The sequence below is a fragment of the Microcaecilia unicolor genome, chromosome 11 (assembly GCF_901765095.1).
Source record: "Microcaecilia unicolor chromosome 11, aMicUni1.1, whole genome shotgun sequence".
In the NCBI taxonomy this organism is placed as follows: domain Eukaryota; kingdom Metazoa; phylum Chordata; class Amphibia; order Gymnophiona; family Siphonopidae; genus Microcaecilia; species Microcaecilia unicolor.
In genome coordinates this window covers 194,346,164-194,361,915 of record NC_044041.1, presented here as the reverse complement: position 1 = coordinate 194,361,915, position 15,752 = coordinate 194,346,164, and the positions used below count along the sequence as shown (strand labels likewise).

The 15,752-nt window shown below is 46.3% G+C and overlaps 1 protein-coding gene across 1 annotated transcript in view; it reads left to right on the top strand.

The window, feature by feature from the left end:
* Positions 1-515: 515 nt before the first annotated feature.
* Positions 516-15,752, top strand: part of ARID1A (AT-rich interaction domain 1A) — a 144,420-nt gene continuing 129,183 nt past the window's right edge. The window contains exon 1 of the mRNA XM_030217416.1: positions 516-1,423. Coding sequence (XP_030073276.1) covers positions 521-1,423 — 903 coding nt within the window. The 5' untranslated portion in view covers positions 516-520. The remainder of the gene's footprint in view (positions 1,424-15,752) is intronic.

Genomic DNA, 15,752 nt, shown 5'->3' with positions numbered 1-15,752 from the left:
TTTTTTGTTTGTTTGTTTCTTTGCAACTCTCGCTTCTCTCTTCGTTTTCCGCGCCCTCCCCCCCTTTTTAAGCCGCGAAGCGGGAGGGGCGAACCGGCTGGCTTGATTTGTATTTGAATAGACTTTTTTTTAATATTTGATTTAATTTTTTTTCCGGGATCCTTCTCCCCCCCCCCCCCCCACCCGGCTCCGAAGGGAGAGCTCGCTACAGATTCTCGGACCGGGAGCCCTTCCTTCCCCCCCCCCCCCAGCAGCGCGCGCGGCAGCCCCGGCTCTGCGGGGCCGGTGGGGAATGAGCCGGGGGAGGCGGACGCGGAGTCCCGAAAAGCAGGAGCGAAGGAGGAGGAGGAAGGAGGAGCAGCAGTGCCGGGAGGGAGCCGCTGCCTGAGCCCCGGAGAGGGGGGGGGGGGAGAAAAGCTAGGCCCCGCCGTGCGGGGAGGGAGGGATCGAGGCGGTCGCGGAGCCCCGGGGTGGGGGGGACAGAGCACAGGCCCGGGGGGAGGGGGGACAGCGGTGAATCATGGCCGCGCAGGTCGCCTCCGCCGCCGCCGCCAGCAGCCTGGGCAACCCGGCGTCCGAGCTGAAGAAAGCGGAGCGGGAGTGTCCGGAGGAGGCGGTGGCGGCGGCGGTGGGGGGCGAGGCCGCGGCGGCCGACGTGAAGGCCGGTGCCGGGCAGGAGGCGGAGAACAACAACCCGGGCAAAGAGCTTCAGGACGGGGCCGAGAGCAACGGCGAGCCGGAACTCAAGAGCAGCTCGAACGGGAACGCGGGGCCCAGGCCGGCCGCCGCCGTGAACAATAACTTGGCCGAACCTGGCGGCGACGGGTCGGGGGCGCCTCACCCCACCTACAGTTTCGGCCCGGCCCAGCCGCCGCCTCAGCACTTCGGCCGGGGCCCAGCCTTCCACCAACATGGCGGACAACAAAGCCCTGGCATGAGCGGCCTGGAGCAAAGCCCGTACCCGGGGCCCAACTCGCACCCGACCGAGCACGGGTTCCCCAACCACGCCTACAACTCGTACCCCGGCTCGTACCCCAACCGCAGCGCCTACCCGCCGCAGGGCTACCCCCGGCCCGCCAAGCCCTACCCGCAGCAGCAGCAGCAGCGCTTCGCCGGGATGGGGGCACCGGGGACACCGGCGCCCACCGCCACCCCCACCCTGAACCAGCTCCTGACCTCCCCCAGCTCGGCCCGGGGCTACCACTCGTACGGCGGGCCCGATTTCGCCGGAGGGGCCCAGGAGGCGGCGGCGGCGGGGCCCCCCAAGAGCGTGGCGGCGGCGGCGACGACGGAGCTGGCCGGGCAGTACGGGGCAGCCGCCCCCAGCTGGGGACCGGCTGCCACGGGAGCAGGCCAACAAAGGAGCCTCCATGCGCCCATGAGTCCCGGGAGCAGCGGGCAGCCTTTGCCCAGGACGCCGCAGGTAAATGTTTCGGGAGGGGGGGAACGGGGGTTCCGGAGAGGCTGCTTGGGTGCCGGCTTCCCACCCACCCAGGCAGCACTCGGGGGCCCCCGCATTCTCGTGGTGCTGGTGGTGCATCTGCCATTGTGTGTCTTTCTCTAAAATGGCTGCCTCTTTGCCTTGTCTGCATGTTTTCGGCCTTTCGACTGTGTGTTTTGAGGGGTGGGGGGGGGGTCCCTTTTCTTCTTCTTCTTCCCTCCACCGCTTTGGGTTCGGGGGAGAGGGGTGGCCCTTTCGGACAGACAAGGCAGAAATGAGCAGAGATGGGGGCTGCCCTAGGAAAGACAGGCATATGCTTTCTAGATCCATCTTTTTTTGCTTCCCACGGCCTTAATTCGGCGCTGGTCCCCGGTTCTGTTGCTAGAGAGAAGGTTTCTGCTTCCCGGGCTGGGCCCTAGAGTGAAAGAAAGCTTGCAAACACAAGGTCACTCTGCTTGCACTGTGAAATGTGCAGGCTGGGGCCATTTTCTGGTTGGGCTGCACTTTGCCTCTCTGCTCGGCCCCTTGGATGTGCTGGTAAACAGCTCAGTGATTTGAGTAAGTGCAGATTGCTTTGGTTTGGGATTTGAATTATGGAGGTAAAAATCCTTCTGTCAAAGCCAGGAGACAGTTGGTCTTAGGTTGACATCCTATCTGTGATCTGATTGGCTCCCTATCTCCTGCTCTTGGCCATTTATAATTGCCTCTGATGTAATGGTACAACAATCCTGATGAGCTCATAAACTTTTTTACACTGGGGTTTTTCACAGCTCGGCCACCCCAAAAAGGGGGCTCTGCCCCGCTGGAACCCACGCAGGGGACTGGCTGTGACCTTCAAGGGAGGGGGGGAGGTTCAGCAGTGCTGTGTATGGAGCAGCAGCAGGAGGAGCAGAGCCACAGACGGGGCTGCCCTTGTTGCATTGTGCCTGAAACAAAAGATGAGGCCATGGCGGTGGGATTTTTTTCTCTACCTTTTGGGTTTATTTGGCCTGGAGTAGGATTAGGTGCTTGCAAAACAGTGACTGGCTTTCTCAGTGCAGTGGGGTTTTGTTTAGTTTGACTTTTTTCTAATTGGAATATGTATTTATAATATTAAACCCTTATGTACCTTAAAAACATTTGGCCTTCCACTTTGATTTGTGCCATAACTAGGGGGTTTCAGTGCACCTTTATCTATGCCATGCTGATGAGCTTTTAGAAATCCTGTGCGGACAATGCTTTATTAAAGTGCTTTTTAAGTAGCTGGCCTGTGCTTTTCTTTTCTTCTTCTTTATACAGGATTTTAATTTTTTGTAATGTTTATATTGTTTATGGATATGTACAGCTGGATGTAACTTTGCACACCTTAATACAGATGAATCAAAACTTTTTTTTTTTCTCTCGTTGATTTTTAAAGGTTTGACATGGAAGCAGATGTGCTCCTTGTACCTTTTGTTGTTTTTTTTTTGTAAAAGTCATTATTTTGAGTCCCTGGTTCAGATACCTTGGGGTCTTTACAGTGTTGTGTTCTTTTGCTTTTCCTTTGGGCCCTGTTTACTAAGCTGTGCTAAGGGCGCTAGTGTTTTTAGCATGCGCTAAACGCTGAAGACACCCGTATCCCTACGGGTTCAGCGTGTGCTAAAAAAAATGCTAGTGCGCCTTAGTGAACCAGGGCCCAATAGTGGTTCCATGACTGCCATTCAGAATTTTTGCAGTAGGAGCATAGTGGTTAGAGCTGAGAGCTACAACCTTAGAGACTCCAGTTCGGTACTTTCTTACTCTGTGACCTTGAAAATACCTAACTCCATGTTCAGGGCAGGGTCATATTGTTGAGCATGGTGTATAAAATCGTACTTGAATATTACTACTCTACTACATGCTCATGTTTGGCAGAAATAGTTTCTAAGCACCAGACTGATGCTGTATTTGCAAGTTTATTCATACTTCTAAAGAGGAGACCCATTGAAACAGTTCACAAAGCAAATAAATTAATTAGATGGAAAGGAACTACAACAAAGATAGGGAAAGATAGTGTAGAGATCTAAGCAGCAAGGGAAGGCCTGGATACTGCAAAGGCCATAGTAGGGGCAGGGGAAGATGCTGTCAGGTGGTGAAGTCTGACCAGGGTCAAAGGCCATGGTGAATAGGTAGGCTTTGGGATACATTAGCTTACTTGATATTACAGCAATGTCTGTTCTATAAATCATTATCTGTAGGTAGTGGTGGCCTGAATTTAAGTAGATAAGCATGATTGTTGTAACAAACTCATCATGCAAGCAAAGTTCTGAAGTGAAGCATTTTAATCCTTAGGTGTTAGTGTAGATTTTTTTTCTTTTCTTTTTGTGTTCAGGTTTAAGTGGTTTTAGAATTCCGTTTTGAAATCCTGAGCCTGTGGTTTTAAACTACAGAGTGCTATTTCCTATTCCAGCGCTTCCCAAACCTGGTCGTGGGGGCACCACTTTCCCTCAACTGCATTCAAATATGTCTCGTGCATATTCATTGTGGATATCCTGAAAACCTGAGTGACTGGGGTGCCCCCAGGACCAGGTTTGGGAAGCATTGCCTTATTCTAACGCTAGTGACCGTTTATCGTTTTGATTAGTTACCAGATTGTTTTGCAATAGTAAGTGCCCGATTTTTATTTTAACAAAAAAACTTCTGGTAAAGGAATGTCCTGAAATGAGTTTCCTATAAGAAGTGTTCATTTGTGTACTATGACTGTGTATGGTCAGTCGTGTGGGTGTGTCAGCAGTGCTGAGAAGTAGGAAGTTGGGCCTTCTTTTAATTCCGTTTCCACAAGGTAACCCTTGTTTGCAGCTTTGTGTGTCCTTCTGGGAGCCCCAGTGTGACAGTATTTTGAAAGAAGGTGAAGAAAGGCCTGGTGTCCAAGGCAACTCTCCTTTTGATTGCTGTGGTGGTCAACATTACTAAAATGAGACATTCCAGTTGACCTGAGATTTTGAAATTAGTGGGAGCAAATTTGAAGTGATATTCACAAGTAGGTCTGTATTGACTCTTGTGTGAAACATTGCACCCTTGAAGAGCAGCAGAGTTGCAGCATTCCCTGGGAAAAGAGAAATGTGGTATTTTAATTATTGTAATTTCTAACCATTTTCTATCCAAAGTTTAGGAACAGAAATAGTAATCATAGTAAAAGACATAAACATGAAATATGGCATTTTCTTTGGTTCACTAAATCTGTACACTAGTAAAAGTTAGCAGGCCCTCTTTCTAGCCAGTTTTTGTCAGCATACCAGAGTTGAACTTGTATTCCATGAAAACTGATTAATACGATAAGGTGAATACTATCAATTTTGAGCTGCCTTTTGAATCTTGCTTAAAGAAATGGTGCATTGCTGGTACTTTTTCTCCAGGATATTCCAAGTATATATAGGACCACTTTTCTGCGTACTGCTGTACTTCTTTTGGAGAAGTTTTGTGTGTATAGGCAGACTTTGAGCTGCATAGAGAGATACTGCGGTATATGGTGGACAAAGGACATTTTAAGCATACTGTTGGGTTTACAGCTCTGAGCTCTATCCATTACACTATACTGCCAACCCCATGGTGGTGAAACTGACCAAAGCAAAGGGTTCCTAAATCTGCTCCAGTGACCCACAGCCAGTCAGGTTTTTCAGAATATTTTATTTATTTATTTATTTTGCAGCATTTGTATCCCACATTTTCTCACCAATTTGCAGGCTCAATGTGGCTTACATTTGCCGTAATGGCGGTTGCCATTTCCGGGTAGCAGGATTACAAATAGTATTGCGTTAAGGTGTATACATGGTAACAAACATGTAACATAACATACATGGAATAGATCATGGTGTATATATACATCATGTGCATACATGGTAAGGAAGAATGAATGATGGTATTGTGTGAAGGTTCCTAAGTAGTAAATTGGATTGTAACATACATTTGGTCATCATTGGCTTCAAAGGGTCCCTATTCAGTGTAAGGTTTGAAGTGGAGTTGTTTGATCATAGTTTCAAGGAGTTTAATCAGTCATGTGATAATTGTTTGGTTTTGTATAGATCGTGTATAGTGGTGTTTTTTTAGTATTTAAGATGAATGCTTATGGTATGCCTTCTTGAAAAGATCTGTTTTCAGTAGTCTTCGGAAGATGGTTAGGTCCTGTGTTGTCTTAATGGCCTTCGGTAGTGCGTTCCATAGCTGCGTGCAGATGTATGAGAAACTGGTTGCATATCTGGATTTACATTTTAGCCCTTTGCAGTTAGGATAGTGGCGATTTGAGGAGGGGTTTGCATATACTTAGGTTGTCAATGTATGCAAATTCTCATGCACGTCTTCAGAATATCCTCAAAAGCTAACTGCCTTTAGGGTCATAGGACAGATTTGGGAAGCTCTGGCTCAAAGGCTTATTTTGGAAGGATCAAATGGGTAGTCTAACTTTGTTCTGGGAAACCCTGTTGGCTGGCAGCCTGGGGATGTCCTGGGTGTTCCCTCTATGCATGAAATTGAAGGTAGTCAAAACCAGTGGGATTCAGCCAAGTGAAAACCAGCTGGTCTGGCATCATTAAGGAGACTGTTAGTTATGAGTGCAACAGCAGTGACTAAATTGCATTTAAAAAAAAAAAAAACTTTTTTTTGGAGAAGCAGCCTGGGAACATTGTTTTCATGTAACTTTGCCAGGTTTTGCCTTATTTATGAATTGTTGAATGTAGTCTGAGTAGCAGAGTATTTAACGGCCATAGATCTCCCTAAGAAACAGGAGGCAACCAGGCTGTGGAAATGAAGCATCCTCACTTTTCTGCCCTCCAAAAGGTGGTCCCTTTAATAGTATTCTTCTGGTTTGGAAGAATAGAAATTTTTCTCCAGTTGAAATGGTGGTTGTCTCCTTGCTCACTAGGTTTCTGTTGTGGGTGAGAGCAGATTCTGCCTTGCATGGACCGATTTAGCTTGCTCTTATTGAGCAGTGTGTATCTTGCTCATAGACTGTTGTAAAATTTGATAGATCAAAAACGGCTCATGGATGTAAAGAAAAATGAATATCTCGCAGTATGCAGTTATAAGTACACAAGTATTGCCATACTGGGAAAGACCAAAGGTCCATCGAGCCCAGCATCCTGTTTCCAACAGTGGCCAATCCAGGTCACAAATACCAGGCAAGATCTCAAAAATGTACAAAACATTTTATACTGCTTATCCCAGAAATAGTGGATTTTCCCCAAGTCCATTTAATAACGGTCTGTGGACTTTTAGGAAGCCGTCCAAACCTTTTTAAAACTCTGCTAAGCTAACCGCCTTTACCACATTCTCTGGCAATGCATTCCAGAGTTTAATTACACGTTGAGTGAAGAAAAGTTTTCTCCGATTCTTTTTAAATTTACTACATTTTAGCTTCATCGCATGCCCCCTAGTCCTAGTATTTTTGGAAAGCGTGAACAGACACTTCACATCTACCCGTTCAACTCCACTCATTATTTTATAGACCTCTATCATATCTCCCCTCAGCTGCCTTTTCTCCAAGCTGGAGACCTAGCCGCTTTAGCCTTTCCTCATAGGGAAGTCGTCCCATCCCCTTTATCGTTTTCGTCGCCGTTCTCTGCACCTTTTCTAATTCCACTATATCTTTTTTGAGATGCGGCAACCAGAATTGGACACAATATTCGAGGTGCGCTCGCACCATGGAGCGATACAAAGGCATTATAACATCCTCATTTTTGTTTTTATTTATTTGTAGCATTTATACCCCGCTCTTTCCCGCAGGTTCAGTGCGGCTTACAAAGTGTGGTACAAAGTATCACGGAGATAATACAGGTATGGAAACAATGTATCACAGAGATGACATAATTACATAGAGTGGGTTTTCCATTCCTTTCCTAATAATACCTAACATTCTACTTGCTTTCTTAGCTGCAGCAGCACACTGAGCAGAGGGTTTCAATGTATCAACGCCGACACCTAGATCCCTTTCTTGGTCCGTGACTCCTAACGTGGAACCTTGCATGACGTAGCTATAATTCGGGTTCCTCTTTCCCACATGCATCACTTTGCACTTGCTCACATTAAACGTCATCTGCCATTTAGACGCCCAGTCTCGTAAGGTCCTCTTGTAGTTTTTCACAATCCTCCCGCGATTTAACGACTTTGAATAACTTTGTGTCGTCAGCAAGTTTAATTACCAGTTCTTAGTGTGAATGTTTGGAGGCTGTGTATGAAAAGCCTAGGTAAGTTCTCTAGCAAAGGGCAGACTCCTTAAAGAACCATGGATAATCCTTCTAGTCACAATTCTGCTGACTATTTTTTTTTTTTTTTAACCCCTTCATTTTTCTTTTGAAAAATCAAAATGTTGCTGGAGATGCATGTAATCGACTTAGTAAAAAATAACTGGAAATGTGCAAAACTACTACTACTTGACATTTCTGTAGCGCTACTAGGGTTACAAAAATGCTATGCACAAAAGAGCATTTTTGTGATTTGCGTTACAAGACGTATGAGGAGAGACTTGCTGACCTGAACATGTATACTCTAGAGGAAAGGAGAAACAGGGGTGATATGATACAGACGTTCAAATATTTGAAAAGTATTAATCCGCAAACGAACCTTTTCCGGAGATGCGAAGGAGGTAGAACGAGAGGACATGAAATGAGATTGAAGGGGGGAGGGGGGCAGACTCAAGAAAAATGTCAGGAAGTATTTTTTCACGGAGAGAGTGGTGGATGCTTGGAATGCCCTCCCGCGGGAGGTGGTGGAAATGAAAACGGTAACAGAATTCAAGCACGCGTGGGATAAACATAAAGGAATCCTGTTCAGAAGGAATAGATCCTAAGGAGCTTAGCCGAGATTGGGTGGCAGAGCGGGAGGCGGGAATAGTGCTGGGCAGACTTATACGGTCTGTGCCAGAGCCGGTGGTGGGAGGCGGGGCTGGTGGTTGGGAGGCGGGGATAGTGCTGGGCAGACTTACACGGTCTGTGCCCTGAAGAGGACAGGTACAAATCAAGGTAGGGTATACACAAAAAGTAGCACATATGAGTTTATCTTGTTGGGCAGACTGGTTGGACCATGCAGGTCTTTTTCTGCCGTCATCTATTATGTTACTATGTGAATTCACTTTGCAGTGATTAAACGTTTCATATGAAACCAGTGCAAAAGTCGATGTAAATTGTATTAATGAGCTCCTGTGATGCACCTTGATGCAAAAGATAGTAAAAACAGCTTTCTAGGCCCTTTTTAGTTGGAGAAAAACTACAGTTCGAGAGCAGCGGTTAGTTTCCTGAGTTGCCAAAAAATGTATCCTTTGCTTAATGATAGCGGCCCAAATATGAGGCCTTTACTCTCTGGTGGCTTAATGGGGCTGGTAAGCATGGAGGCATTGGGCCAACACAGGGCTAGGAAACCTTCCCCCCCCCCCCCCCCCCCCCCCAATTTACTCAATACAATTTTAGGATATATAGAGAACAAAAAATCCACAAGGGTAGAGTAAAGCAAAACCAAGTAAATCCAAATGGTTAATTTTAAAATGGAGGAAAAGAACCTCGGAGACCCACACAGATAATTCAAAGAATTTGTGTATAAAAAGGGGCAACATCGGGAGGGGGGTGGTTGGGTGTGGAGGGATTTGGGAGGGGGGTTGGATGAAGGATCTAACAAAGTAAGTTGAACGTAGAAGGTTCAAATTGGTTGTTGTTTGAATATGATGGGACTTAATGATTGGCTGTACTGATTACATTATATACTATTGATAAAAGTGTATAACCGTTTTTCATAAAACTGATGAAACATAAGTATGTTGGGTAGGGGGGGTATTGTATTGGGAAACAAAAATTAACAATTTGTACAAGATTATGGTTGTATTATTTTATTGACGTTTAATAAAAATTGTTTAAACATAAAAAGGGGCAACATCTCAATCATTGGTTCTGAAAATCCTCCACTTTATTTTAATGATACCTCAAAGTATCAACTTCTTTTTGTTGATTTTAGAATTTCTTACCATTTTGCTATCACAAATGTATAAATAAAGCATATCAAACACTTGCAAAATATACTAAAACTGAAGACACTTAACGTAGCCTTTGCCTGCACCCAACGGGACCCATTTAGCTGCTGGGTGCAGTTTGGCTCAAACTGATTGCCGTGTCGATCTCGTAACTGGCAACATGGCGCTTTTTGCATTTCAGGCGTCAAAAACGCGTGCCATCAGTTTGAGCCAAACTGCACCTAACCTGGACAACTGACCCCTGAGGAAGCCACTGTTATCAGCGAACGGGCCCCGTCGGGTGCGGGCAAAGCTTAGGTTAAGTGTCTTGGACATTTAAGTTTTAGCATATTTTGCAAGTGTTTAATACGCTTTAATTATACATTATGTGTAATAGTAAAATGATAACATTTGAACTATTGAGGTATCGCAAAAAAGTGGAGGTTTTTCAGAACCAGTGATTGAAATCTTGACCCTTTTTATGTTTAAACGGTTTTTATTATGGAACATTCATAAAAAACAATCCATTATAATACAGATTAAGCATAGATCCAATCAGACTACCTCATTAGGTCCTGTACCATAGAGCCTCTAGTGTATCCATATCAATAGCCATAAACTTTTCATTATAAAACTTCTTTTCCCTCCGCCCCCTCCCTCCTTCCAATAAACCCAAAACTGGTAACAGTTACCACATGTATAACTAGTGATAAATTCTCCAGCCTCTTCCGCCTTGGGACTTTTTCAACTAACTGAGAACTCTCACGCTAATACATCATGAATCTAGTCCGCTAGGTTTATTCTACATTCTGCAGTTCAGCTCTGTGCCTCCCCCCTCCCCCTCCTCTTCACCGATGGTCTCCATCTTGTGCCGGGGAGCAGAGTGTGCACTATAGGGATTGCGGCCCTGTTGTGAATTTCCAATCTGACCACAACCATCACAGAATTGTGGTCTATGGTCCTAAAAGGCTTCCCCATGTGTATCTAATTTATAGAGGCTCCAGATAGTCCCTGGGCCCTCACGTTCCATAACAGTTACCTTTTGGCCCCCCTATTCTCCCTCCCTAACCTCTCAGCATCAGAGCATGTCTCCCTCCCATCCCTCCCGGATCTTCCCTAAGACTTCCTTCCCCTCCCCCCATGCACTCCACATTCAACTACATTCATCCTAATGTGTTCAACACTTGGCTACGTGCTCTAGGCGAAATTCCTCTTGACCCTTTTTATACACGGTTAAAAAAAATTCTTTGAATTATCTGTGTGGTTCTCTGAGGTTCTTTTCCTCCATTTTAAGTAAAACTTTTGAATTCTCTTGGTTTTGCTAGAGAACTCATTTTTGCCCTTAGGGATCTTCAATTCCATTTTGTGCAGGCCAAGAGTGAGTGAGGATTGGTCCTCTATTGTTCCCCACCCTCCTGACCCTCCAGGTCTTTGGGTGAACCAAGGTTTGTAGGAATGGGGGAGAGGAGGTCAGATCTTGACTTGGAAAAAGGGTGGGGGCTGCAGAAGGGGGGAGCTTATAGCCTCATGGTTCAGCTGGGGAGGGGGGGTGTAGAGATATTGGACCACTGGGGACTAGAGGCCCCTTCTCTGCACTCTAGGAGGGAAGGCCCTTTAAATGTTAGTTGCTGCTGTTGTGCAAAGGGGCTTTATTTTACTTTTCACGTGTTTATCACAACCTGGAATGCACAACATGGCTGTGGCAATATATGAAATAATCATGCAAAAATTTAGCTAGAGATGTCAATGAACCACATTCACTTTATATCTTCTTGCTATATTCCATGGAAATATAGAAGCAATTAACCTGCCAACACAGGTTAGTTCCTAGACCCTATCTTGAGCTGCAGTCTGAAACATTTGAAACCAAAACATTCATGCTTTAGAAGGCTTTTTCTGTCATAGGTCATTCTGTCATTCCCACTTCAGGCACAGGCAGCTCCTTGTGACTCTGGGGAAGTCACTCAACCCTCCATTGCCCCATGTAAGCCACACTGAGCCTGCCATGAGTGGGAAAGCGCAGGGTACAAATGTAACAAAAATAAAATAGATACTATTGGAGATTCTACATGGAATGTTGCTACTATTGGAGATTCTACATGGAATGTTGCTATTCCACTAGCAACATTCCATGTAGAAGGCTGCGCAGGCTTCTGTTTCTGTGAGTCTGACGTGCAGGACGTCAGACTCGCAGAAGCAGAAGCCTGCGTGGCCACATTGGTGATCTGCAAGGGCCGACTTCTACATGGAATGTTGCTAGTGGAATAGCAACATTCCATGTAGAATCTCAAATAGTAGCAACAGTGGAGGAGTGGCCTAGTGGCTAGGGTGGTGGACTTTGGGGAACTGAGTTCGATTCCCACTTCAGGCACAGGCAGCTCCTTGTGACTCTGGGGAAGTCACTCAACCCTCCATTGCCCCATGTAAGCCGCACTGAGCCTGCCATGAGTGGGAAAGCGCAGGGTACAAATGTAACAAAAATAAAATAGATACTATTGGAGATTCTACATGGAATGTTGCTACTATTGGAGATTCTACATGGAATGTTGCTATTCCACTAGCAACATTCCATGTAGAAGGCTGCGCAGGCTTCTGTTTCTGTGAGTCTGACGTCCTGCACATACGTGCAGGACGTCAGACTCACAGAAGCAGAAGCCTGCGCGGCCACATTGTTGATCTGCAAGGGCCGACTTCTACATGGAATGTTGCTAGTGGAATAGCAACATTCCAGGTAGAATCTCAAATAGTAGCAACAGTGGAGGAGTGGCCTAGTGGCTAGGGTGGTGGATTTTGGTCCTGGGGAACTGAGTTCGATAGGCAGCTCCTTGTGACTCTGGGCAAGTCACTTAACCCTCCATTGCCCCATGTAAGCCGCACTGAGCCTGCCATGAGTGGGAAAGTGCGGGGTACAAGTGTAACAAAAAAAAAAAAAATAGGTGCTGTGTTGTTTGAACTGAATGCAGTGCACTTGTAAACAATTAGATAGCGTTTTGCTGTGAAAATGGCTAATTATTCAATGTGTTGGCTAAAATATAAGTTCTGAAATGAATGGGGCATGAAATGCTGTCAAATCTGTTGGCACTGTGTAACCTTGTCTGGCGCCAATGTGCTGCTGCATCATCCTGGAATCTGAAACTGTGCCCTGGCTGCTGTTGGCATTTATCTGAAGGGATTTTCCAGCACTGAAGCTCCCTTTTGGCACTTGGTTTTTACAGGGACATACTGTCTAGCTTTCATACAGTTCACTGGGAAAGACCTTTGATGCCTCTGGGCCCATCCACTCAGCGTTCTGGCCAAGTATAGTACCAAAGCGTCTCTGCTGTTCTGGTAGAAGACAAGAGCTGAGCGAAGCAACCAATGAGTTTGTTCTATGCAATGTGTATTGCTATTTGGATATTAAATGGTAGAAGCAGATTTCTGTAGACGAGGAATAATCCAATCATGAGAGACAGATTTGTGTTAAAAATGTCATAGAATTTTCAGGAGAAGATAAGTCAAACTAGATCAAAGGACCCGACTAGTTTTTTTTAAGACAATAAAGACTTGCTCGAGTTTGGATTTTAGATTAAATTGCTTGCCTTTTTTTCTAAATTCAAGTTCAAACCAAGCTAATTTCAGTGAGTCTTGCATGTGAGGACTTATAATGTAATTTTGTATGTGAGATGGTGGAGGGTTAAGTAAATTGTTCAAGGTCACAAGCAACAGCTGGCTTCATTGGTTCACAGCTTATTTCTATAACCAGTAGGGCTCCTTAACTAACCGGGGTAGACTTCATGATCTCTCGTTGGGAATGTTCAGTTGTTTTGTTTGTTTTCTTGTGTTCCGGTCAAATCAAGAGGGACTTTTTAAAATATATTGGGTAGCGTAGCTGCTTTGACAGCTCAGTTGGGTCTATGTTCCTTAATGTATGGTCATGCATCTCTCTACCCCAGTAAGGATTGAGAAACATTGCAGGGACATGAGGGGATCTAATTTCACTTGTTCTTGAAAACCAAATCTCTCTTCATGCTTGTGCTCTGATTGTGTGGATATGGTTTACAGCTGCCTCTTTATGGCCTGAAGGTTAGAATTGGGCCAGCTTGTTGGGGTTGGGATGAGGCTACGGTAGTGATCAGCTTCTGATTGAACTGGAGCAGGACAAATGAAGGAAGCCCATCCTGCCTTTTTAAGAAGTGTATACAAGATAAGCTTCTCCTTTTATTCCCCTGGCCTGCCGGCCTTCCGGCCAGTTAAGGCTATAACCCCTCCCCCAACCCCCCAATACTGTCAGGGGTGCATTGGCTCAGACATAGGTTATGGCCCCTTTTGTCAGTTTCTTATGAGTCCCTAGAAAGCTGCCCATTTAGCAGCTTAAATTAAGGGCCTCTTAGTGCTTTGCCGAGACTCTTGAAAGAGTCATCGGATCATCAAACTTTAAACAAAACTGTTAAAAACTACCCCGAAGTCAGCAATGCTGTTTAACTTTCTTCCCCCCCCCCCCCCCCCCCACCTGTCAGCTTCTCCTTGGTTGCTCCTGTTTTCCCATCCGTATTCTCTTATTTTAGCTCCTCTGTACTTCTTTGTATCCTATTACTGGAACAATTTTCTCCTGTTGTATTATGTAATTTTCTTGTAACGTTGTTAGCCACATTGAGCCCACATAAGCTGGGAAAATGTGGGATACAAGTGGACCAAATAGAGTGCATTCTTAGAGGAAACATACATATAACATAGTAGATGACGGCAGAAAAAGACCTGCACGGTCCATCCAGTCTGCCCAACAAGATAACTCGTATGTGCTACTTTTTGTGTATACCCTACTTTGATTTGTACCTGTGCTCTTCAGGGCACAGACCGTATAAGTCTGCCCAGCACTATCCCCGCCTCCCAACCACCGGCTCTGGCACAGACCATATAAGTCTGCCCAGCACTATCCCTGCCTCCCAACCACTGTCTCTGGCACAGACTGTATAAGTCTGCCCAGCACTATCCCCGCCTCTCAACCACCAGCCCCGCCTCCCAACCACTGGCTCTGGCACAGACCATATAAGTCTGCCCAGCACTATCCCTGCCTCCCAACCACTGGCTCTGGCACAGACCGTATAAGTCTGCCCAGCACTATCCCTGCCTCCCAACCACTGTCTCTGGCACAGACTGTATAAGTCTGCCCAGCACTATCCCTGCCTCCCAACCACTGTCTCTGGCACAGACTGTATAAGTCTGCCCAGCACTATCCCCGCCTCTCAACCACCAGCCCCGCCTCCCAACCACCGGCTCTGGCACAGACCATATAAGTCTGCCCAGCACTATCCTTGCCTCCCAACCAATGTCTCTGGCACAGACTGTATAAGTCTGCCCAGCACTATCCCCGCCTCTCAACCACCAGCCCCGCCTCCCAACCACTGGCTCTGGCACAGACCATATAAGTCTGCCCAGCACTATCCCTGCCTCCCAACCACTGGCTCTGGCACAGACCGTATAAGTCTGCCCAGCACTATCCCTGCCTCTCAACCACTGTCTCTGGCACAGACTGTATAAGTCTGCCCAGCACTATCCCCGCCTCTCAACCACCAGCCCCGCCTCCCAACCACCGGCTGTGGCACAGACCATATAAGTCTGCCCAGCACTATCCCTGCCTCCCAACCACTGTCTCTGGCACAGACTGTATAAGTCTGCCCAGCACTATCCCCGCCTCTCAACCACCAGCCCCGCCTCCCAACCACTGGCTCTGGCACAGACCATATAAGTCTGCCCAGCACTATCCCCGCCTCCCAACCACCAGCCCCGCCTCCCAACCACTGGCTCTGGCACAGACCATATAAGTCTGCCCAGCACTATCCCCGCCTCCCAACCACCAGCCCCGCCTCCCAACCACTGGCTCTGGCACAGACCGTATAAGTCTGCCCCGCCTCCCGGCTCTGGCACAGACCGTATGTCTGCCCCGGCTCTGGCACAGACCGTATAAGTCTGCCCCGCCTCCCACCACTAACCTTAAAATTACTTATAGGGGAAATGTTTGGTTTAGCTTGCTTTAAAAAAAACAAAAAAAAACCTAAAAATGTACTTTTCTACAAACTTTAATAAAGGTTATAAAACTAGTATGTAAATTTCATGAAGGGTAGTTGTGAGCCTCTGTCTTAGCTACCAATGAAATATACTGTCACTTCTGTGCCAGGTTGGTATTCAGCTTTCCTGGTGAATTTTTTTTCTTAATATTACTATGTCATCCTCAAAACTTAGGTCCTGTTTTATAAAGCCTTGTTAGCACGACTTTGTAAACGAGGCCTTTAATAAATAGAAAAAACCATAGAAAATAAGGCGATGCCTTGTTTAGTATATTGGATTAACACAAGTACCATGACAAGCTTCAAATTCTAAAACAGTCTTCAAAAGTTCATATTCCTT